At 38.3% G+C, this 24,776-nt stretch overlaps 1 protein-coding gene across 5 annotated transcripts in view; it reads right to left on the reverse strand.

Moving 5' to 3' along the window:
- tnpo1 (transportin 1) overlaps positions 1-24,776 on the reverse strand; it is a 129,973-nt gene that overhangs the window by 63,653 nt on the left and 41,544 nt on the right. For all 5 annotated transcript variants that reach the window (XM_072581824.1, XM_072581842.1, XM_072581814.1 and 2 more), the window contains 3 exons: positions 17,335-17,484; positions 13,343-13,449; positions 485-618 (listed from right to left, as the gene is read on the reverse strand). In XM_072581824.1, coding sequence (XP_072437925.1) covers positions 485-618; positions 13,343-13,449; positions 17,335-17,484 — 391 coding nt within the window. The remainder of the gene's footprint in view (positions 1-484; positions 619-13,342; positions 13,450-17,334; positions 17,485-24,776) is intronic.

Below are 24,776 nucleotides of genomic sequence, written 5' to 3' on the forward strand. Positions count from 1 at the left end.
TTTAATAAGCATTCATAATCACTTTTCCTGAAAGAAATGCCCACAAAAACACACATACTACATATTTAAGAAACAAGTGCTTGGATCTTTTGAGGTCCTAATTATGTGGAGTAGTCAGAAGCCTTGACCGACTAGGGACATGTTCATCTCAAAACACTCGTTTTAGCTTCTTGGCCAACTGTCCCATTACTTCCTCCAATTATGTTTCTCACCTTTATATGATATGCCTAGATTTAGCCTAATTGCCATTTAAGAGTAGGATAATCTTTCAAGATTAGCAGAGAAATTTCACCAGAAAGAAGGTATGCTTATAAAGGTGCCAGGAAAAATTAATAAGCAGCTGCAATGAAAGTAGGAATGTTAACTGAAATACATGAAAATGTTTAAATAAACACAAAGATCAGATTATTTGAAAAGGAGTTACATGAATTATAAGCAGCTCGAATATCAAAATCATATGAATATGAACAGAAATTGAACTTGCCTAATCTTAGAACTGCTGTGTTTAAAAAATTGCAGAAATTTCGGAATCATGACATTGAGAGGTCTATCCAAAATGTCACTGTCTAAAATCTCAGCAGAGTCTTCACATATCTTCTGAAGAGCACCAAAGGCACCCTGATAAATGGAGAAAATACAGCAAATCAATTCCAAAATTCAACACAAATATTAATTAGGCTCTATTAGTCAATCAACTTCGACAGCATTTTTGATTGTGATAATTTAATGACATCCATACAATATAATCTATTAATAACAATGTATAACACTAGCAGCTGAGCTAGCTGTATAAGGATACAAAGAGTAAGAACTGATGACTCACTACATAAAAGCTAAGAAAGCATAATACACAAAAGTGAACATACACCTGCACTGTAATGTCTACCTGTTAGATTAAAAATTAGATATGCCTCCAACTTCTATCCTCTAATCATTTAAAATTCTACAACAGTGTTACCATGTTATTTAGCAGTTCAAGGAGGTAGACTTTAAGCGATGCTCACCTAACAATGCAATGCAAGCACAAATTCCTTTCAAAGTGATGGAAAGAAAATCATGAGTTGTGTAATTATGAAAGCTGTGTACCAAGACGGCATTCTAACTATTTGGATTTTATGTTTACTAGTAGAATTGTGGTTGCTAAGGGAACATTGATATAGCATATGACTGAAGGAGGTACAGCTGTTCGAGGAGTCTGAACAAACATGAAGGTATATTCATATATAGTGAGGAAGCAGCCTTACAGCTACAATGCCAGTTTGAATTTCCTGTTTTTAATTAACCCTACCAATGCTTTTAAAAAAAAACTGGCATCAAGGAAGTCAAACCATGCATCTTAAAATCACCACCAGAGATCTATTTTATAACACACTGTACCAGTGCGTTGGAAACCACGTCTCACTAACTTGATAGAATTTTCTGAAGAAGTAACGAAGAGGATGGATGAGGGCAGAGTGGTGGATGCGATCTATATGGACCTCAGTAAGGCATTTGACATGGTTCCTCATGGGAGATTGGTTAGCAAGGTTAGATCAAATGGAATACTGGGAGAACTAGCCATTTGGATATAGAACTGGCTCGAAGATAGAAGACAGAGGGTGGTGGTAGAGGTTGCCTTTCAGACTGGAGTCCTGTGGCCAGTGGTGTGCTACAAAGATTGGTGCTGGGTCCATTGCCTTTCATCATTCATATAAATGATTTGGATGCGAGCGTAAGAGGTACAGTTAGTAAGTTTGCAGAATTGGAGGTATAGTGGACAGTGAAGAAGGTTACCCCAAATTACAACGGAATCTTGATCAGATGGGCCAACAGGCCGAGGAGTGGCAGATGGGAGTTTAATTTCGATAAATGCAAAGTGCTGCATTTTGGAAATGCAAATCAGGACAGGATTTATACAATTCTGGTCTCCTTCCTATTGGAAGGATTTTGTGAAACTTGAAAGGGTTCAGAAAAGATTTACAAACACGTTGCCAGGGTTGGACGATTTGAGCTACGGAGAGAGGCTGAATAGGCTGGTGCTGTTTTGCCTTGAACTTTGGAGGCTGGGAGGTGACCGTAGAGGCTTATATAATCATGAAGGGCATAGATAGGATAAATTGACAAGATCTTTACCCTTAGGTGGGGGAGTCCAAAACTATAGGTTTAAGGTTAGAGGAGTAAGATTTACAAGGGACTGGAGAGGCAACTTTTTCACATACAGGGTGGTGTATGGATTGAGCCGCCAGAGGAAGTGGAGGAGGCTGGTACAATGACAACATTTAAAAGGCAGCTGGATGGGTAGATGAATAGAAAGGATTTTGAGAGGTATGGGCCAAGTTCTGGCAAAGGGACTAGATTAGTTTAGGATATCTGGTCGGCATGGGTCTGTTAATTTTGCTGTACATCTCTGTAACTCTATGATTCTACATCACATGCCATATGGCACTGCATCCCTGTCTGATATAATTTCCACCACTACAAGTAGACCTTCATGATCCGCAACAATACCCTGAGCAATGTTGTGTGTGTATTTAGAAACGAAGCAGAAAACAATAAGGCCACACAGCAGTAACAAACACTGGATTTGATTTTATCTCACACAGTAATTAATCTATTCAAATAATTTCAACTATTTAAAAACTGTAAAGATAAAAATCTCAACCCCAAGATCTAGTCACACCAGATCATTGAAACTTTTGAACTGATACTGACCGAAGAAATTTTTAACATTCAAAACATCTATACCTAGCAAATTTCTTAAGAATTTTGTCAGTATTAATGACTAGAATCTTAATTTCGAAGAGCACTTAGAAACAAGTCATCAAATAACATTGTTTGTTGCACAATTACTTTTACAGTGTTAAAGGTTGAACGCTTTGAAACAAATTGATTAAAGATTCATTTACTTCAACTTACAATAAATTTTAAAAGTGGCTTAAACTTGCACAAAAGCTTTGGTTCAGCAGGCAGATTTAGTTTGAAAGTACTGAAAGTAACCCAAGGCTACAGAGAAACCATTTACAACTAAACTAACTTTGTTGACTTGTACATAGGCTAGATAACTATAAATTCAACTATAAAATGTTTTATAATGCTACTTCTCCTGTATTCATATGCTAATGATGTCAAAACACTTAAAAGGGAAACATCACAAAGGACCTATATAAAACACTCATATGCATGCATTTTCAAAAGTAGTGACTTGTTAAGTATTCCATATAAGAACTCCTCTGAAAAATTTGCATTATTCATTGGTGCAGAAAAACAGAGCATGATAGGAAACAGAGAATGAAATTTTATTTTTTCTACAGCACATATTATTCTTAAAGATTGAAGATGGCATGAAATTGAGGTACTGAGTTATGAGGAGGTTAAGTGCATAGAACTCAAAAGGACATATATGGATTGGTTGAAGAGCTGGACAAGAGACAGATGCAAGTTAAAGTAGGAAGCGTAGAATGATGAATTTTACATTGTCCAACAAAATTAAAGTCAAATTCCAAGGAGGTGGGGGTGCAAGAACAAAGCAACTTTAGGGTATACTTGCATAGATCAGTGGTGATCAAAGGACAAGGTTGAGAGAGGATTTAATCAATCATTTAGCATCCTGGCAGTGAACAAAAACAAGTAACTTATAAATCGGTGTAAAACATTTGTTGGTTTCAACTGGAGTCCTGTGTCTGGAAACATACACTGCAGAAGACGCTCTTGAACCCATCAAGTCTGTAATGACAAAAACTATTTAATCTACACCAGTCCCACTTTCCAGCACTTGGTCCATAGTCTTGAAATGTATGACATTTCAAGTGTTCAACCAAGTACCTTTTAAAGGATGCGAGGATTCCCACCTCACCTACTCTCCCAGGCAGTGCATTCCAGATTCCAGTATCCAGTCCTGTGCACCATATTTGAAGAATTTAAAGGCATTAGATCCGGTGCAGGAAACACTCACAGGAACAAAGTTCATCCCTGGAACCAGTTACCTGTATATGGAAAAAGTGAAGAAGTTGGGACTGCTCTCCTTGGGAAGGAGCAATTTGAGGGGTAACTAAATTAAGTCATTGGAAAAACAGGATCTGGACAAAGTAAACAGGAAACAGTTCCTTCTTGCTGGAAACATCTAGAGCTAAAAGGCACAGAATTAAAATAATTGACAAATGCAGCAATTGTGATGAGGAAACAAAAATGGCACCACCAGAGTACAGTATAGGCATTCGAGGGGAAATTGGGGAATCATTATTTGAAAAGGAAAAGCTGCAGAGCCATGAGAAAAAAGGAGAGTGGCAGTCTTTCAGGAGACCATGACATGATGTGCCAAATGGTCACTTTTCAGTGCTGAACCATTCCATGACTTTTCTATCATTTTTATTACTGATACATGATAATTAACTATTGTATATCTGTAAGTGTAAACAGTCATATTGGTATTAATCCGTATTGTCCACTGCAAGTACATTATTAGTAGCATGTATAATTCTCGTGTGATGATGTTTAAGAATGGCATTTTTAGATCTTGCTACTAATTTCGACACACTTTTGGACACAATATCCATTGCTTTGGTTCCCTCCTGTTTAAAAATCCCCTTTTTCAGTGAATGCAATTTTGCATTTGTCGGCGAGTTTTTTAAAAAAAAAACTTAGAATGTTGAGTACTGAGCGAGTTAATTGGTGTCATGATGCAATGAATCTAACAAAGCTGAAAAATATTAGATTCAAAATATGAAATATAACTGAGCTTGGGAAATATCTGCCACTCTAACCAAAATTGTCTCTGTGAAAATAAGAGATTTTAAACTGCCAAATCAAATTGGACATCTGTGGCCAAGACAGACCCAATGCTCCTGGGACCTCTACTGCTCACAGTTGGAGAAATAACTTTTAAGACAATTATATTCCATTTCTGTTTAATGCCTTTGGAAAGGAGGAAAGCATGGCCATGGAAACGATATCAACGGTAAGTTGGAAAACTATGCCCCTTTTTAGCTCCCTTGGATATCATGCAGCTCAAGGAAGATTCCGTGCAATATCTTCTCTAGTGGTTCTTTGACGGTTGTTCAAAGTTCTGCTTTTTCACTTCTCCATGAATGAAGGGCTTGATTTGGAAAGCAATTGCACAAGCTATTGACACAGATTGTGTATATGAAAATAAAGATGTGTGATATGACAATCTGATCCATACTACTCAAAATAGCTGTCACTTTTGCAATCAATTTTAATGGAAATGGGTAGCATTATTTGCCAATGCAGCTGGTTAACCATGAACATAGACGAATGTACAAATTAGGACAAGGGGCAGACCATTCAGCTCCCAGAGCACCGCCATTCTACTAGGTCATAGTTGATCTGTTTGTATTGGAATTCCCAGCCTCTGATTCTCAACCTACTGGAAGAATTCTTGTAAAAAAAAATACAAAGAAAGACATGAAAACAGCCAAGCAAGTCCCAGTTTTATGTCAACAGCTTGCCAACTCTATACAAAATTGGCTTAATGGTAGGAGACAGAGTGATGGTGAAGTGTTTTTTGGACTGGTGGCCTGCGACCAGCCATGTTCCATAGGGACCTGTGCTGGTTCACTTTGGTTTGTTATTTATACAAATCATTTAGATTAGAATATAGAAAGCAAGGTATTATCTGCAAATGTATTAACCAAGATTGGTGGCACAGTGAACAATGACGGAGGTCACCTAAGATTACAAAGAGATCCTGATCAATTAAATCAATGGGCTGAAGAGTGGCAGATGAGAGTTTAATTTGGATAAATATGCATTTGGATATTGCATTTGGTAAAACAAATAAAAGGCAAAACTTATACGATTAAAACTAGGGCCTTGGGTATTATTATAGAATAGAGAGATCGAGGAGCTCAGGTACATAATTCTTTGAAGTTTGCATCACATACAGGGTGGTTAAGGTGGTGTTTAGCATGCTTGGCTTCATTGTTCAGACCTGAGTATAGGAGTCGGGGCATCATGTGGAGATTGTACAGGATGTTGGTGAGGTCTCTTCTAGAGTACTGCGTACAGTTCTGGTCAACCTGCTATAGAAAAGATATTATTAAGCTGGAGGGGGTTCAGAAAAGATTTACCAGGATGTTGCCAGGAATGGAGAGATTATTTTATAATGAGGCTATACAGGCTGGGACATTTTTCACCGGAGCATAAAAGGTAACAAAGATTTTTAAATTATGAGGGCTACAGCTAAGGTGATTGGCAGGTGTCTTTGCCCTAAGATTGGTGATTTCAAAACTGGGGGGGAAATTTTTCAGGTGAGAGGAGAAAAGATTTTAAAAAGACATGAGGGTATTGCTTTTTGTTCTACACAAAATGATTCGCGTGTGTAATGAGCTACCAGAGGAAGTGGTGGATGAGAGTACATTTACAAGCACAGGCAGGTGGGAATAGTTTAATTTGGGTTAAATGGTCAGCATGGACTGGTTGGACCAAAAGATCTGTTTCTGTGCTGTATGACTTTATAACTAAAATTAATTTTCATGTATTTTCAGATTCTGCAAGTGCTACCTCTATGCACTAGAAAATTAATTGGGTATTTCCCAGAAAGTGCTAATAATCTACCCAAAAGGATACAGGAGAGACATAACAGCTGAGCCAGAAGTGACTGGGACTCACCATGAAATATCTTTGGCTGACAGGATTAAGGAAAATTCCAGGGCATTTTATACATTTATGACAAGCAAGAGGATAGCTAGGGAAGGGATAGGTCTATTCATGGACAAAGGAGGGAATTTATGTGTAGAGACGGCGAAAATGGGTGATGTCCTTAACAAAACCTTTGCATCAGTATTCACAAAGGATGATGTGAATTGGGAGGGGTATTCTAAGGCATGTTCATGTGAAGAAAAGAGGTTAACTTGGGTGTTTTGAAAAGCATTAAGGTAGAGTTTGGGCTCAAGCTATTTCAGAATGCCTAGGGAGGCAGGTGAGGAAATTGCTGGGGCCATATACAAAAGATCTTTGTGAGGCCATATTAGGAATATCGTGTGCTGTTCTGGTTGCCATACTACCAGAAGGATGTGGAGGCTTTGGACAGGGTACAGAAACTGTTTACCAGATGTAGCCTGGTTTGGAGTGTATTAGCTCTGAGAAGAGATTGGACAAACGTGGTTTGCTTTCGAATGAACATTAAGGGGTGACCTGATAGACATTTACAAAATTATGCGTGGCATCAACAGTCTTTTTCAGAGGGTAGAAACATTGATTACAGAGGACAAAAGGTTTAAGATAAAAGGGGATAAAAAAAGAGAAGCAAGTTGTATATTTTTTTTAAAAACACAGATCGGGGTATGTGCCTGGATTGGACTGCCAGAAATGGTGGTGGATACAATAGCAATGTCTGAGAGTCATAGAGATGTACAGCCTCCAAATAAACTTGTTGGGCTATAACCTGGTGTTGTGTGAATTTCAACTTTGTCCACACCAGCCCAACACCAGTATGTCCAAATCATAGAGACAGAGATGTACAGCACGGAAACAGACCCTTCGGTCCAACCCGTCCATGGCAACCAGATATCCCAACCCAATCTAGTCCCACCTGCCAGCACCTGGCCCATATCCCTCCAAACCCTTCCTATTCATATACCCATCTAAATGCCTCTTAAATGTTGCAATTTGTACCAGCCTCCACCACATCCTCTGGCAGCTCATTCCATACACACAACACCCTCTGCGTGAAAACGTTGCCCCTTAGGTGTCTTTTATATCTTTCCCCTCTCACCCTCAACCTATGCCCTCTAGTTCTGGACTCCCTGACCCTAGGGAAAAGACTTTGCCTATTTATCCTATCCATGCCCCTCATAATTTTGTAAACATCTATAAGGTCACCCCTCAGCATCCGACACTCCAGGGAAAACAGCCCCAGACTGTTCAGCCTCTCCCTGTAGCTCAAATCCTCCAACCCTGGCAACATCCTTGTAAATCTTTTCTGAACCCTCTCAAGTTTCACAACATCCTTCCGATAGGAAGGAGACCAGAATTGCACGCAATATGCCAGCAGTGGCCTAACCAATGTCCTGTACAGCCGCAACATGACCTCTCAACTCCTGTACTCAATACTCTGACCAATAAAGGAAAGCATACCAAACGACTTCTTCACTATCCTATCTATCTGCGACTCCACTTTCAAGGAGCTATGAATCTGCACTCCAAGGTCTCTTTGTTCAGCAACACTCCCTAGGACCTTACCATTAAGTGTATAAGTCCTGCTAAGATTTGCTTTCCCAAAATGCAGCACCTCGCATTTATCTGAATTAAACTCCATCTGCCATTTCTCAGCCCATTGGCCCATCTGGTCAAGATCCTGTTGTAATCTGAGGTAACCCTCTTCGATGTCCACGACATCTCCAATGTTGGTGTCATCTGCAAACTTACTAACTGTACCTCTTATGCTCGCATCCAAATCATTTATGTGAATGACAAAAAGTAGAGGTCCCAACACCGATCCTTGTGGCACTCCACTGGTCACAGGCCTCCAGTCTGAAAAACAACCCTCCACCACCATTCTCTGTCTTCTACCTTTGAGCCAGTTCTGAATCCAAGTGGCTCGTTCTCCCTGTATTCCATGAGATCTAACCTTGCTAATCAGTCTCCCATGGGGAACCTTGTCGAACGCTTTACTGAAGTCCATATAGATCACATCTACTGCTCTGCCCTCATCAATCCTCTTTGTTACTTCATCAAAAAACTCAATCAAGTTTGTGAGACATGATTTCCCACGCACAAAGCCATGTTGACTATCCCAAATCAGTCCTTGCCTTTCCAAATACATGTACATCCTGTCCCTCAGAATTCCCTCCAACAGCGTGCCCACCACCGAGGTCAGGCTCACTGGTCTACAGTTCCCTGGCTTGTCCTTGCCACCCTTCTTAAACAGTGGCACCACGTTTGCCAACTTCCAGTCTTCCGGCACCTCACCTGTGACTATCGATGATACAAATATCTCAGCAAGAGGCCCAGCAATCACTTCTTTAACTTCCCACAGAGTTCTTGGGTACACCTGATCAGGTCCTGGGGATTTATCCACTTTCAACCGTTTCAAAACATCCAGCACTTCCTCCTCTGTAATTTGGACATTTTGCAAGACATCACCATCTATTTCCCTACAGTCTATATCTTCCATATCCTTTTCCACAGTAAATGCTGATGCAAAATTTTCATTTAGTATCTCCCCCATTTTCTGTGGCTCCACATAAAGGCCACCTTGCTGATCTTCGAGGGGCCCTATTCTCTCCCTAGTCACCCTTTTGTCCTTAATAGATTTGTAAAACCTCTTTGGATTCTCCTTAATTCTATTTTCCAAAGCTATCTCATGGCCCCTTTTTGCCCTCCCGATTTCCCTCTTAGGTATACTTCTACTTTCTTTATACTCTTCTAAGGATTCACTCGATCTATCCTGTCTGTACCTGACATATGCTTCCTTCTTTTTCTTAACCAAACCCTCAATTTCTTTAGTCATCCAGCATTCCCTATACCTACCAGCCTTCCCTTTCACCCTTACAGGAATATACTTTCTCTGGATTCTTGTTATCTCGTTTCTGAAGGCTTCCCATTTTCCAGCCATCCCTTTACCTGCGAACATCTGCCTCCAATAAAGTTTCAAAAGTTCTTGCCTGATACCATCAAAATTGGCCTTTCTCCAATTTAGAATTTCAGCTTTTAGATCTGGTCTATCCTTTTCCATCACTATTTTAAAACTAATAGAATTATGGTCACTAGCCCCAAAGTGCTCCCCCAATGACACCTCAGTCACTTGCCCTGCCTTATTTCCCAAGAGTAGGTCAAGTTTTCCACCTTCTCTAGTAGATACATCCACATACTGAATCAGAAAATTGTCTTGTGCATACTTAAGAAATTCCTTTCTATCTAAACCTTTAACACTATGGCAGTCCCAGTCGATGTTTGGAAAGTTAAAAATCCCCGACCATAACTACCCTATTATTCTTACAGATAGCCGAGATCTCCTTACAAAGGTTGTTTCTCAATTTCCCTCTGACTATTGTGGGGTCTATAATACAATCCCAATAAGGTGATCATCCCTTTCTTATTTCTCAGTTCCACCCAATAACTTCCCTGGATGTATTTCCGGGAATATCCTCCCTCAGCACAGCTGTAATGCTATCCCTCATCAAAAATGCCACTCCCCCTCCTCTTTTGCTTCCCTTTCTATCCTTCCTGTAGCATTTTTATCCGGGAACATTCAGCGGCCAGTTCTGCCCATCCCTGAGCCATGTTTCCGTAATTGCTATGATATCCCAGTCCCATGTTCCTAACCATGCCCCGAGTTCATCTGCCTTCCCTGTTAGGCCCCTTGCATTGAAATAAATGCAGTTTATTTTATTAGTCCTACCTTGTCCCTCCCTGCCCTGACTGTTTGACTCACTTCTGTTCTCAGCTGTAACTGTCTCAGATCGATCTCTTTCCTCACTATCTCCCTGGGTCCCAAACCCCCACCTTACTGGTTTAAGTCTTCCCAAGCAGTTCTAGCAAATTTCTCTGCCAGTATATTAGTCTCCTTCCAATTTAGGTGCAATCTGTCCGACATCTCTATCGATATATTAATAGTCAAGGAATAAAGGGATAAGGGTTGTGCAGGGGCCAAAAGTTTTTGGCTTAGAAAAGCATTGGTTGGTGCAGTTTTAGTAGGCCAAATGGCTACCAAGTGTGCTGCACTCATTAGAAGATACTGCTGCGAGACACTTTTGGTGCCTAAAATGGGTCAGCAGGTTCACTTACAACTTCAAAATACTAAGTGGTTACAAGCAAAATATTGCAGATGCTGGAAATCTAGAATAAAAATAAAATGCTAGAACAACTCAGATGTCACTGTCAAATTTCCTCAAATCCCCGAATTCTGTCTACAGAGTGTACTAATAAGTCTTTCTCCAGCTTTTTCAGAAGCCGCATAACATGACAGAAAACAACTTGCAGCAGTTCCCAAGAGGGTTGGAGATGGCCTGCGATGAGAAAGCAAAGCAACAATTTTAAGTCTTACTGTCCCTGAAGGAGGACGGAGAACGGAGGAGAAATTTTAAAAATTCTGTCATGGGATGCAAGCATTACGGGCATAGCTCACATCTAATGCCCATCATTACTTGCCTTTGAGAACTGAGTGGCTTGCCAGGTCATTTCAAAGGGCAAGTGTGTCAACCACAGTACCAGGGACCTAGAGTCATATGCAGTCAGACCATGCAACAAGGGGTTGATTTCCTTCACTAAAACAAAAATCAATGAATCATAAGGGTGCTATGACAATTAAAGACAGTTTGTCATTATTAGTAGCACTAGGTTTCAATTATAGATTGTACTAATTGTCACTGTTACAATGCAACAAATTGATGTCTCTGTGGTATCGGCCTGTGCTTCTTGATAACTAATCTAGTGACATGACCACTGTATCACCACTCCCTACAAATCAGATAACAGGACTAAAAAGGGAGTAAAAAAGTCACAATGGATTAAAACTATAGAAAAATAGGATAATTAATGTTACTAAACAAATCAGCATTATATTTTTCTGGTGACACAGGAGAACATACTATTACTACAAACGTAGACACAAGTGTCAAACAGATATATATGAAAGTTTAGTGTTTTTGGCTAGGAGGAGAATCGGGCTGTGACAAGTATAGCAACAGCAAGTTGGAAAATCATGCACCTTTTTAGCTCCTCTTTTGGATATCATATAGCCAGAGAAAGAGTCTTCTATACAACTTCTGACAGCAGTTCTTTAATTGCTGTTCAAAGTTCTGGTCATTCATTTCTCCATGCTTGAACAGCTTGATTTGAAAAGGTACTGCACACTATGTTCTTGACAACCTAATTGGGCGGTACTGAACATGATAACTCACTGGTGCTCACCTGCTCAAAGAATTATGGTAGCTCCAATTTACTTCACTTTGGGAGCTGTTTGTGCACAAAATTGGCTGCCATGTTTCTTGCATTACAACAGTATCTATGCTTCAAATAGGATTTCATTTACTACAAAGCAATGAATGGTCATGAAAACCTAAACATTATTGCAAGTCTGCTATTTCTTTTTGGTGTTTACAATGACTGAGCAACAGGACATTCACCAAGTGAAACTCTTTTCTGCCACAAAAGACAACTGTACTCTGCAGAGAAGAATATGTGGAATTAATAAAAACATACAACTTTGGGAATCTTGCCACATTTAAAAAAAAATAGATAGACAGGAGGCTGGAAGAACACAGCAAACCAGCCAGCCAGGAGGTGGAGGAGTCAACAGTTCGGATGTAACCCTTCATCGACCTCTCCACCTCCGGATGCTGTCTGGCTTGCTATGTTCTTCCAGCCTCCTATCTTGTCTATTTTGGATTCCAGCATCTGCAGTTTTTTTTGTCTCTAAACACATTTTAAAAAAAAGCCTGTTACACTGACAGAGTCCAGAGGTATGTAATATGTACTAACCAATGCAACCAATGAATTGTGTTGTGCATTGGTGCAGGCTGAAGGCTCATGTTATGTATGTCTCCAACGCAGTTTGAAATTATCCTGTGGTATAAAAGTTAAGCTTTGCTGACGCTGACAACATTGCATTGCTGAAGATGGCTGCAAGTACAGAGTAAGTATAACTTCAGTACAACCTCACAAATGAAGCAGATTTTCTAAACATTGGTTTAAAAGGAGAAATTGATACTTTCAATTATTCTTCTTTTCAAGTGCCTGGAAAACAAAAATGCAAGGGAAACTATAATGGATATACTAATACCTTGTTTGTGGAATGCATGAGGAGTTGAAGAGAAGGCATTAAAAGCTCAGCCTTAAATACTAAGCTGAGGTTTTGATGAAAATAAACAATTAAAAAAAAAAGCAATTAATTAGGTATCAAACTGACTCCAAGTTAAAATCCTCTAAATACACTTGTACCTGTCAGTAATCAAGTAGTAATGCTGCACCACTCACAAATGCATTTGCAGCAACAGATAGACTATAGGTGGCGACATTGAGAAAAGTGAAAACTTTCACCACAGTACTTTTTTAAATAAAACTTGTGTATTGTCAGAGACTTATGTGGTCACTTGCCACACCGGACATCACTTCTGCTGGAAATATCTTAAGTGCATTATTAAAGATAAGGTCATCACAATGCATGTCAATACCTTATTTTCTACTTCTAGTTACTCAAGTTGCCAGAAATGTAGCAAAGAGGAAATAAAAAATGCAAAATATTATTTTCTAGACTGGCCTTCAGATAAGACTATCCTTCTTTTCTAAGTTTACGATATTCAAAGTATTCTGCTGCCCAGAGGAAGATCTGGGAGTCAAAAATTGTCTTGACACCTAAACAAATTGAAGATCTAAAATCACGAAGTCTACAGAACAAACTTACCTCACATGTGTTGTAATCTTCTGAATCCAACAGTGCGCACAACTTAGGCAGGAGGTCTGGCCAGTTTTGCAGTTCACCCTTTGATGCTATTGTTGTAATTAAAATTCCTGTAACATAAGATTAGCAACATTTCTGTCTCAAGCTTCAGCATCAGAAATACAAAAAGCTAGATAAGTGGGGCAAGAGTAATCAAAACTATCACATATTCTGTATAAATTAACTAAATCTGGCATACATCCTTTCATTTATAAAAAGTTCATGTACTTGCATTACAAAATATATTTGTTCTTGAGATATTAGTGATCTTGTCAAGAGTACACTTTCTGCCCCTCACGGGTTACCCAAAAATTATGATACATCTTTTCCTTTGACTAGTCCACTGCTTGTGGCAATTACTGAATTCTAGGACACTGACTCCATGATTATGGTGGACCCAGCTATACACATGACAAATCAGAACAGTAAACAACCAAGGAAACTCCACTTTGTCAGCTTTCCTACATTAACACTACTCATTTTGGTGCTTGTGGTTGCGAAGAAGGGAGATGTTGTTCAATTGTGGTGGGTGAGTTGCTGCATTGTATTGAGAGTAGACATAGTAGATATTGAATTCAATGGCAGAGATCGGCTAATTTTCTAGTAAGCGACCATGTTTCTCATGTTACCTTCCTTCCAGGTGGCTATTCAATCAGGTTTCATTTGAGTTTTATAGATAATAACAGCTATAACTACTTGCACTACACATAGCTTTAAAGCTAATAAATTCCCACATCTACATAATGAAAAACAGTAATTCACCAAGATTGTTTTCAAAAGAAATGCCCAAATGCTCAACCTCAATCACCCAAAACAAAAGCAGCATACTTCAGCCTTCTCTCAATGAACGTTGCACCTGGACCCAATATTGGCACCAGCAGCCTTCATCTCAAGAGCATTTAAAAACATGCTCAAGAGCATTTAAAAACACCCTCAGCCTGTGCTGGTGTGTAGGTTCGCAGCTATACACCAGCACAGGCTGAGGGTGTCACAGCTGCCACATTTTCCCACTCATTGATCTGTGGGTGGGGAGAGAGGGGGTGGGAAGGGGCACCAAAGGGAGGGATTATTGCATGCATATGCTTTTGTGCATGCTGAGAGATGGAGAAAAGGGGAGAGAAAATTAAAATTCTCAGTTCAAAATGTCAACTTTATTTGACTAGTCTCACACAATACCAATATCAAGACAGTCTTGAGGGAACTTTACCCATGTTGTTAAAGATCAGTAATGCTGAATGCAATTGTGCAGACCTAACCTGTCCACTATTTCCGGTCAAGGTTTATGGGGTGAAGGTGGTCATAGAAAATAATGGAATAGTGAGGACATAAAATAACATTGAACAAAATAACAAAGCACTTTAAACAAATTTTCATAATTTTATGTTGATTTGCAACATGCAAACTTTAATAAATACCAGTCAGTTCTGCTATAACAAGATTGCATTCTTATGCAACCCGATATAGAAAAATCATGTTTTAGAAAAAGCGTCAAAAGTTTTGGGGTTGTAATGGTGTTACAGCCAACACGTTTTACAAGTTCGTGCTTTAGAAACTGCACTCTCAATTCGTCAATTACATTACAGCAAATTTGTGTTCACAAACCTTGCATTATAACAGAACAACCTGTACTACGATGCAGCTTTGTTGAGGCATTAATTTTGTTGGCATATGGTGTCACACTAATTTTTAAGTGTTAAAATGAAGTTACATTGTTAACTACTTTAGGAGGAACTGAGTTAAAGGAAATTTTGTGACATAAACATGCTAGGGTCTTTGATAATGCATTCCAAGGGACTTGCTGAATCAGACATGAAAGCATTTTTAAGGGACGTTTGGATAAATAATTGAAACAAAAGACTCAGCACTACGAAGAGAATGAAGTTCTGCAGAATTAGCTCCAGGTTGCTGTACTAAAAAGTTAGTAGATACATAGGGAAAATGATCTCCTTCTGCAGTATAACCTGTGGCTGTATGGAAGAGTTACAGCTGAAGCTATCTAGGATTCAAAGTGCATGAATTATGGTAAATGATCCCTTGATTGATGTTAAGGGGAAAAAAAAACTTAATTTGCAAGAGGAATAACTGCAATTGCTTTCACAAGAATTATACTGTTCTCTATTTTCTGTTGTATGAGGAGTTAGAAAAACAACCTCGAAAATCAGATTTTTGCAGTTAAGTGACTTAAAAACTTGCTGATTAATAAATCTTTTGGGAATTCAAAACCTAAAATTTGGCCTTATACAATCATCATACCTCAGTGTAGGTACAGGATTGAATCAATTGCTAAAGCTATCTAAAACAGTTGTTTTTTACCCCATGCAAACCTATCAATTAAACTCAATAATAAGACAAGTTTAAATAGTGAAGGACTTGAACAGTATCTGTTATAGAGCAAACAGCAACAATGAAAGGATGAAAGTATTGCACAGAATGTGCAAAACCACAAATGGACAAAGAATAGATTTCTGATATTTACAATTTACAACACTGACTTAGAAGAGTGATATGATCTGAGTCATGAGGCCCAGGTTCAAGTCCCTCCTGCTCTAAGGGTATATAATATCAAGTTTAGAAAAGATCTGGACGAGTAATGTGGTCAGAATGCATCCAAGGTTACTAATAACACAAAGTTAGGCAGCAACGTAACATTGGAGAGACCTTGAAAGAGGGTGATATAAAAGATCTGTACCAGCTCGGCAAAGACACGTTAGATGAAACGCACTCTGGAAAGAAAATTATTGAAGAATGGAATATTTGTTAAGTGTAGATATTTGGGTGCATTTGCACATGAATTACCAAGTTAATGTACAGGCATAGCAAGTATGTATGAAAGAAAAATGTATGTTAATCTTTAATAACAGGATAATGTGGAAATAAAGGTATGAAGTGTTAATAACACAGTGTGGTTCATCACTGTAAACCAGCTCCATTGGGCTGGTCATGTTTATACTTGACACGACTCCTTATACAAGAGGCTTATTTGAATACAGTCATGGCTGGGAATGGACAGACTGCAACATTTTTGGGCAGTGTTCAAATCATACCTGAGAAAGTCAAACATCCCCATTGACTCATGTGAAGTCCACGACTTGTGGTTTTTCAGGAAGATGCCAAGCACCAAGAGATTTGGTTGGTAACACAAAGAGACCAAGTTGAGACATCAGAAAAAGAATACAATCCCACCTACTAACTCTCCAAGCATCATGGCCTTACATGCGGCCCAGTTCTTAGCCTATGCAACCCATCTTGAACTAACTGAACCAAAGCTGAAGCAAATCATTCTTGATACGAAGACACTACAAAGTCATTGCCCCAGGCATAATTTTAGTCTCCTGACCTAAGGGAGGAGTAACCACCAGTCTTCAAGGAAGTGCAACAAAACTTCGAAATACATCCCTGGGATGAGAAGAGATCAAAGAAACCATGCCTATATGCCACAAAAAAAGAATACATCTAATTGAAACATTAGACTTTTTAAGGGATGTTATAGGGTAGATGCTGAGGGAACATTTTGCCCAGCTGGGGAACTCGGAACTAGGGGTCAGTCATTTAAGACTGAAAGGAGAACTTTCTTCATTCAAAAGGCTGCGGACTTTCAGAATTCTCTATCTTAGGGAGGGCTGTGGATACACAGTCATTAAATTTATTGAATGCAGTGACTGACCTACCTGTGGATACGGATGGTAAGGCATATGGGGATGGTACGGAAGATGATGTTGAATAAGATGATGTTAAGTAATTCTGGTGAATTGTGGAGCAGGCTTGAACAACTGTACAGCCTAACTCTGCACCTATTTTACATGCTCTTATAAAGGAAGGTACAATTAAATCTACTATACTTGGATGATTCTCCTGAAAGAAAAGTAAGGTATTATCTGCAATAAGTTATTTTAAACTATACAAGTGAAGATTATGAAAGTATCAAGAATCAAAACATTAATTCACAAACATCTTACCAACAGTAGCTCTTATTAAGGGTGAGGAATCACCAATGTTTTTCAGGCACTCATTTTTAATGAAATCTGTTACCCCATTAGGGAAATTGTGTAAATGTGCTTTCACATTGTTCTTCAAAATCAGACCACTTAAGGATCGCGTGGGTTCATCTGTAATGGAACAATAAAAAGGTCAGCACTTTTACACAGTGCATTGTGTTTTTAAAGCCATCGCAATACTGGTACAAACAGATGCATACAAAAATGGAATTACATTCATATCATGCCTTTCACATCTTCATGATAACCAAAAGCTATTCAATGAACATAAAGAACTTTTAAACACAGTCACTATTTTACTGTAAGCTAATTTATGCACAATAAATACACAAAAGTTTATTACATTTTTGTTGTTCAAAGAGTATGATGCTTAGGGAGTGGGACAATGTCGCTTCTCTTCAAATAGTCCAATGCAATCTTTTACTTCTGCATCGAATTCAAAAGGTGGAGCCATTGATATGACAGAGTTTAGTTAGCTCAGTTGGCTCAGCAGTTCGTTTGTCATACTTCGTGATGCCAACAGTACGAGTTCAACTCCTGTACTATCTGGGATTACCATGTAGGACTCTACTTTTCAACCTCTCCTCTCTCTGGAGGTATGCTGACCTTCAGTTTAAACCAGCACTAGTCTCTTTCTATTGGGGAAGTAGCCTTATGGACCAGTAGCCTATTTCAATTAAGTATTCACATTTTTGAAAAGTCTGAATCCGTCTGATTCAAAAACAAAGTGTCACACTGATTTAAAAAAACTAATAAAAACCAAGCACATTACATGTCTTATTTTAAAATAATTAAATGCAGTTCAGACTTCACCTACAAACAGACATGCAATTAGTAATGCACTGAATCATCATGCATATACAGACAGATTAACAAACTGCTGGCCAATGCTAAATTTGGATTCAACCAGGAGTACACAGTTCCAAATCCCTTCAGTATTGATCCAGACAGAGATACAAGAGATGAAAGTGAGGGGAAAGTATGAATAGAAGTTCTTCATATCATAATAAATACAACAAAGGAGCCCATCAAATTGGAAGTCAATGGAAGTGGATGAAACCCTCCAACAATTGGAGAAATACCTTACAAAAAGGCAAGATAACACTGGACCAGTGTAATCACACAACACTGGTTTATATTTTCATCATGGAAGTCCCTGATCCAAACACTTAATGTCACATCGAAGAAGCTTCCTCTTTTGCAAGGTCAATAGACAGCATGTTTGCTGACGATTAGAATTCAGTACCAATCTGAAATATTAAATAATCAAGCAATGTTACCTAACGTTTGCTCCATGTTACCTGGTACCTGAATCTGTGAAACTCATTGACAGAGTGTGGAGGCCAAGTCATTGAGTGTATTTAAGGCATAGATAAGACAGGTTCTCTTTTTAGTAAAGGAATCAAGGGTTATGGGGAGAAAGCAGGAGAATAGAGTTGTGGTTAAACGATGGCAGACTCAAATGAGCCAAATGACCTAACTCTCCTCCTCTCTCTCATTTCTTATGGATTATTTGTGACAACTTCAAATGTCAACCAGTCACTCCAGTATTCAAGGCAGCACCACTGCCAAATTTCTGACCAACATCAGTTTGGAAAGGTTACCAACAACTAGAAATATAACTGGATTAGTCAGATCAACAACAGACCAAGATAATGATTAAACTACACTCTAATGAAAAACTGGTGTAATTACACAAAATCAACTTCATCACCCACAAGAGACAAAGTGGTTACAGGACTCAAAACTCACTTGAAATGGCACAGCTGTACTATAACTAACTTCACAAACTCAAGATAGGGCAATCTACTTATCCAACACCCCAGCCATCAAAATTCTCCACAAAATGAGATTACATTACAAAGAGACCAGAAAATATCTCAAAAACATTCTTAAACGTAAAAGTTTTGCATGAGTTCTCTGGGAATCTTCAGACAACAAGTTTGAGAATCCTTGTTTAAAATGATTATGTATACCTTCTGAGTGGAGGCTAGCTTTTAAAATTGAGCTATGAAATTTCCAGTAGATGGCTGGAAAGGAGTGTTTTTCTGATGAGAAGGGAGTTTGCTGTGGAGTCCACGAGGGGTAGTGGTGTAGAGGTAATGTATTTGGTAGTAGTCCTGGGTCTTTGGCTAAGGCTCAAGAGAAATAGGTTCAAATCAAACAACTGCACTGGTGGAATTTAAATTCAATTAAATAGATTCGGCACCAAATTGAAGCTCAGTAAAGGTGACTATTGGAACGATTATTGATTATTCTAAAAATCTGGCTTATTAATGTTCTTCAGGAGAAGAAATCTGTTATAATTTCTTGGTCTGGCTTATGTGGGATTCAAGATCCACAATAATGGAGTGGTGTCATAACTGTCTTTTGAAATGACCTAATAAGGGCATGGTCAAGGACAACAAATGTTGGCCTTGCCAACAAAAACCATATTCTACAAAAAAAAAGCAATCCTTTAAGGTTCTCCTATGGGACAACTGGACTGAGACTACCACATTTTGGTGGTAGCAATTGTTTTATACACGGTATTTTCTCAATGGGTTGGGATATCTGGTCGGCATGGACGGGTTGGACCAAAGTGTCTGTTTCCAATGCTGTACATCTCGATGACTATATAATTAAACAAGACCTCGCCATTCAGTAAAAGTCCTTTGCAACCATACGTTACCAATATATGGTTTGAAGTCTTTATTTACATCATGAAATTAAAGTCTATTCTGACATCATCTAATCAGGTTAGATGTGAGATTACCACATATCGTAGTTACCCATGACTAATAAAAATTGTCTCCTGAAATATCCCATTTCTAGCCTTAGAATAATTTTTTGAGATCTCTGTTCATATCAACATCTTTATAGCTATTTATCCAGAGTATTCACAATGGTTAGGTCCCAACAGTCCCAAACAATCGAACTTCTGAGAGAATATCAGCTCCATGGTGGACAAATGGCTTGCAGTACAGATTGATACCAACAGTGCAGACTCAGTTAAGGTGGCCATAAAGGTTTGCCTTCTCAACCTTGCCTCTTGTTTCAAGTGCAGCAACCCTCAGATTAAATTCACTGCCAATCATCCCTTTCTAGGGGGAGAAAAGTCTATGGCCCACAAGGACTATGGCAAATTTCACTTCAAAGCCTACATGTTATACTTACTGGAATACAAAGTTAATCAGTAACATAACTTTAAAACACTGTCATACATTGGTGTTAATCCTGTTGAGAAACTGCAGCTCTCGATGAAACATTCCATGTCTCTGACAGAAGCAGAGAGATAGCAAGTTTAAGGAAGTAAAGTCCTGAAACGAAGAGCTGAGGTAGTTAAAGGCGAAGAGTTGGAGGAAGCCATGCAGATAAGGAATGGCAAGGCCAGGAGCAGCACATATGAGAATGGAAATTTTAAGTCAAAGGGATGAAAGCTAACATAGGTAGTGAGAATTTGAATAAGTAGGATACATTACATGTCCTGCTTGTGGGTCAGAGGGTGAGAGGTGAGGATGATGCAAAGATGCTTTAGTCTGATTTGGACAGGCTGAGTGAGTGGGCAAAGACAGGGTAGATGCAGTATAATCTGGATATGTACGAGGTTATTCACTTTGGAGGCAAAAGCAGAACAGTGGATTGTCATCTGAATGCCCTTAAATTGAGAAAGGGAATTTGCAACATGCCTGCGTACACGTCACTGAAAGTCAGCATGCAGATGCAGTAGGCAATCAAGGCGACAAACGGAATGTTGGCTTTCATAATGACAGGATTTGGATACAAGAGCAAGGAAGTCTTAGTGCAATTATACAGAGCTATCGTAAGAACATGCCCTTGGATATTATGTACAGTCCTGGTCTCCTTATCTGGTGAACAATGTTCTTGTAATAGGTGAAGTGCAGCAAAGGCTTACCAGACTGACGTCTGGGATGGCAGGTCTGATGTGTAAGGAGAGGTTGAATTCACCGGAGCTCAGAAGAAAAAGGTGTGATGTCATAGAAACTATAAAATTCTAACAGAACTAGACAGAGTAAATGCAGGACTGATGAAGGGAATCCAGAAACAGGGGTCACAAGTCTGAAGATATGGGGTAAAACCACTTAGGACTGAAAAGAGGAGAAATTTAATGTGTGAGCCTGTGAAATTCATTACCACAGAAAGCAGAGAAGGCCAAAACATTGTATGATTGCAGGAAGAGTTGGATATAACACTTGGGGTTAAAGTGATCAATAGATATTGGGGAAAAATGGAACTGGTTATTACGTTGGGTGTCTAGCTCTGGTATTATATATCAGACCAGGCTCCTGCACCCTCAGAATGTATAATATGGAGATAGTCTATACCCTAACTTTTATATATTTTTTAAAGATAAGTGTAAGGCACTGTGTTCCAGATAGGATTAATTTGGTCCATCACTGAGCTTTAATCAAAGCACACTTTATTCTTACAACAGTTAAAATACAAGAACAGGCATATCTTAATCTATTGACAGACTTAAAAAGATAATATCTGATTTAATAACTAGTCATCAACTGTTCCAATATAAGCAGCATCCCATAAAACACAATCTTGGCAAAGGCAATTCAGCCACACAGTTGTTATTCTCACATGCTATCTCTCTCCAATTCAGCAGAAGGAAACACCAAAAGAAACAATCCACCCTTTTTGATTTTTTAAAGAGGAAGCCTCTCTGTGTAAGACTTCATTCTAGCAGCAGAGAACTCAAGCTTTCAGTTCCAGCAGCCAGCAAAAACCAACTAACTGGAAGCTAAACCAAAATCTTTTGGGTCTGTGAGAACCTGACCCTACCCACTGATCATTTTGCCTTGCTTTTAAAAACAACCATCATATTTTCATGTCATAAATGATCAGACTAATTTAAATATCAACCTTCCCATTCAGCATTCAAAATTTAGCTAACATATCTCTCTTTTTGACATTATCAACTACTGAAAGAAAGCAAAAGGTAACCATTCCACTGCACACTGGAACCAAGCAAGCACTACGTTTCAAGTCAAATAGTGTTTCAAATGACCATTTGTATATGAATGTATTAAAATAGCTTTCCCATATATAACTATATGCTAAACATTTTTTAAATGGAAAAAACCATTAAACAACACCTCTGCATATTCATTTTAATGCCAACGTTTGCATTGAGGAATGAGATGTGAGAAAAGTCAGCTAAAAACACAAAACAGGTGCTTTCAGTTCCTAAAGGTTTGACAAAAAGAAAAACTAAAATCAAAGCGATTCAGAGAATACAGCTCTGAAAACCTTTGTGGTATATGTCCACTATACATTTCCCAGTATTGTTAAAACAGCAAACTCAGATCTAATCCACTTCAACTACACTTCTCAGAGGTTTTTCAAACGGCGTGGCTAATTCTTACCTACGCCATATTAATTGGGTTGAACACTGGCAAAACCCCCCACTCCAAAGGATCAAATGATGTATGTAGTGTTCCAATCATACCAAGGTGCACTAAAAATTCAAAATTCTAACCAGATGCAGCCTGCATGTTCGAATATTTTAGGTTCAAGTCAGCTGGTCAGTATACAGACAGACAAGCTGCAAACCAATTTGTGCATGGTGTAGGGTTTCAACTGATTTACTATTCTATGTGAAGTGGTAGCCTATGTATAGTTATAATCACCTGCCCAAAGAAAATTAGAAGTTCTTCAAAAATCTTACCAAAGATCTCAAACAGGCAGTTAAAAAGGTCTGATGCATCTTCAGAATTGTCCATGGCCTAACAGGTAATAGATGATTTTGTATTTACATGCTTCTGTAAATCCAACTCGGAATTCTTTATGTCTTACTTTTTTAATAATGAAATAACAAGGGATAATACAACAAAAACCAAAAGAATTATGTTCAACTTTGCATAGTTGTATTTTATATTTTCAACTTACTGTGAATTCATCCAACAAAATAATATAAATTCTTGAATTAATTGCGACAGTCATGAATTCTTCATAATATAGCAAACATCCTGTGCCAGTACAAACTGTAAGGTGTAACACGTTCACTCCTTAATAATAGCTTCAATCCTAACTATCTGTAATCAAAATATGAATCAAGCTTCCCTTCTATGCACTTACTATGTGCATATTTATTATTGGCTTCAAAAAAGCAAACAAATGTCCTGTTTAATCTAAAATGAAATCAGCATGCCCCACACAGAAAGTGAGCTAAGTATGGTGAATATTACTTCTGCTAATAGACATTACTGTAGTTAACTCATTTATGCCCACACTACAGACTGTGCATTAATGTGCATAGTGAGTTGATGGTATTCACTCTAGATGCTAATATGAAAATGCAAATTCAAACCAGTTAGCAAAGAAGAAATCACCTATAAGTTTCAGCTCAATTTTTGCCAACTTTTAATTTGAAAAAATAGTACAATCACTGTGTTCTCAAATAGTATTTGGACTGAAATAATTTCTGTCAAATTACTTTTTATTTAAAAGAAGAAAGTCTGGAACTCAAGTGATTGCAAACTGCAGGGACAGCCACTAGTCTCCCAAAGTACAATGGTGGCTTTTTCCTAAACTTCGAAGTCATTTCTTTTTGTGCTTTAGAAAACTAATTGACAATTACTTTAAAAATTGCACTTTGTCTGGGAGAAAATAATTAGAGATTGGTACAAGGATGAAGACAGCCTTAATGCACCTTTTATATAGCCACTGTCTATCCGTTAATGCCATATTCTAGGAACTTCTGCTTCAAAGTATTTGAAGAGCAATCATCCCAACTAATTTCCAATTAAGGAAAATTCTCTCTGAATACTTTTAAAAAACATATAAATTGAGAGTACTTCAGATGCTAGCGAAAACTCAAAAGTGAAACTAAATTTACTTCTGGAGTCAAAGCTATAACCCAGTTGAAAATCAAAAGTAAAATACTATAGAACCCAGAAACCAAGTAAAAAAATATTGGAAACACTCAGCATGCATAGCTCATCTGTGAAGAGAGAAACAGAATTAAATGTTTTACATCTCCGACATTTTTATTGCAAGTTTGTTTGTCAGCCAACAACAAAACTTTCGAAGTTCCTAATCAGCACACATTAAGCATGTCTCAATTCTTACAAATACCCCCAACATTACCTTAAAACATAATCTTAACATCAGCACATTTGCAGCAAAAACTAAAATTACGCAAAATTTTAATTTTACTCCCTTCATTACTGTCCATTTTTTGACATTTGCAGCTAATAATAAGTTCAAATAGATCACAAAGTAAACAATGAGAAAGTTGAGCCACGAGCAACATAATTGAGCCATGCGATAATGAATATTAATGCATGTCACCTCCCTGTTACCGAACCACATTTAAATCACTGACAAGTGACATGCTAAATTAGTAATTTATTTTCTTTAACAGTATTTTTCTTTACATTCAGTATGAAGCT

The sequence above is a fragment of the Chiloscyllium punctatum genome, chromosome 2 (genome assembly GCF_047496795.1).
Source record: "Chiloscyllium punctatum isolate Juve2018m chromosome 2, sChiPun1.3, whole genome shotgun sequence".
NCBI classification, from domain to species: Eukaryota; Metazoa; Chordata; class Chondrichthyes; order Orectolobiformes; family Hemiscylliidae; genus Chiloscyllium; species Chiloscyllium punctatum.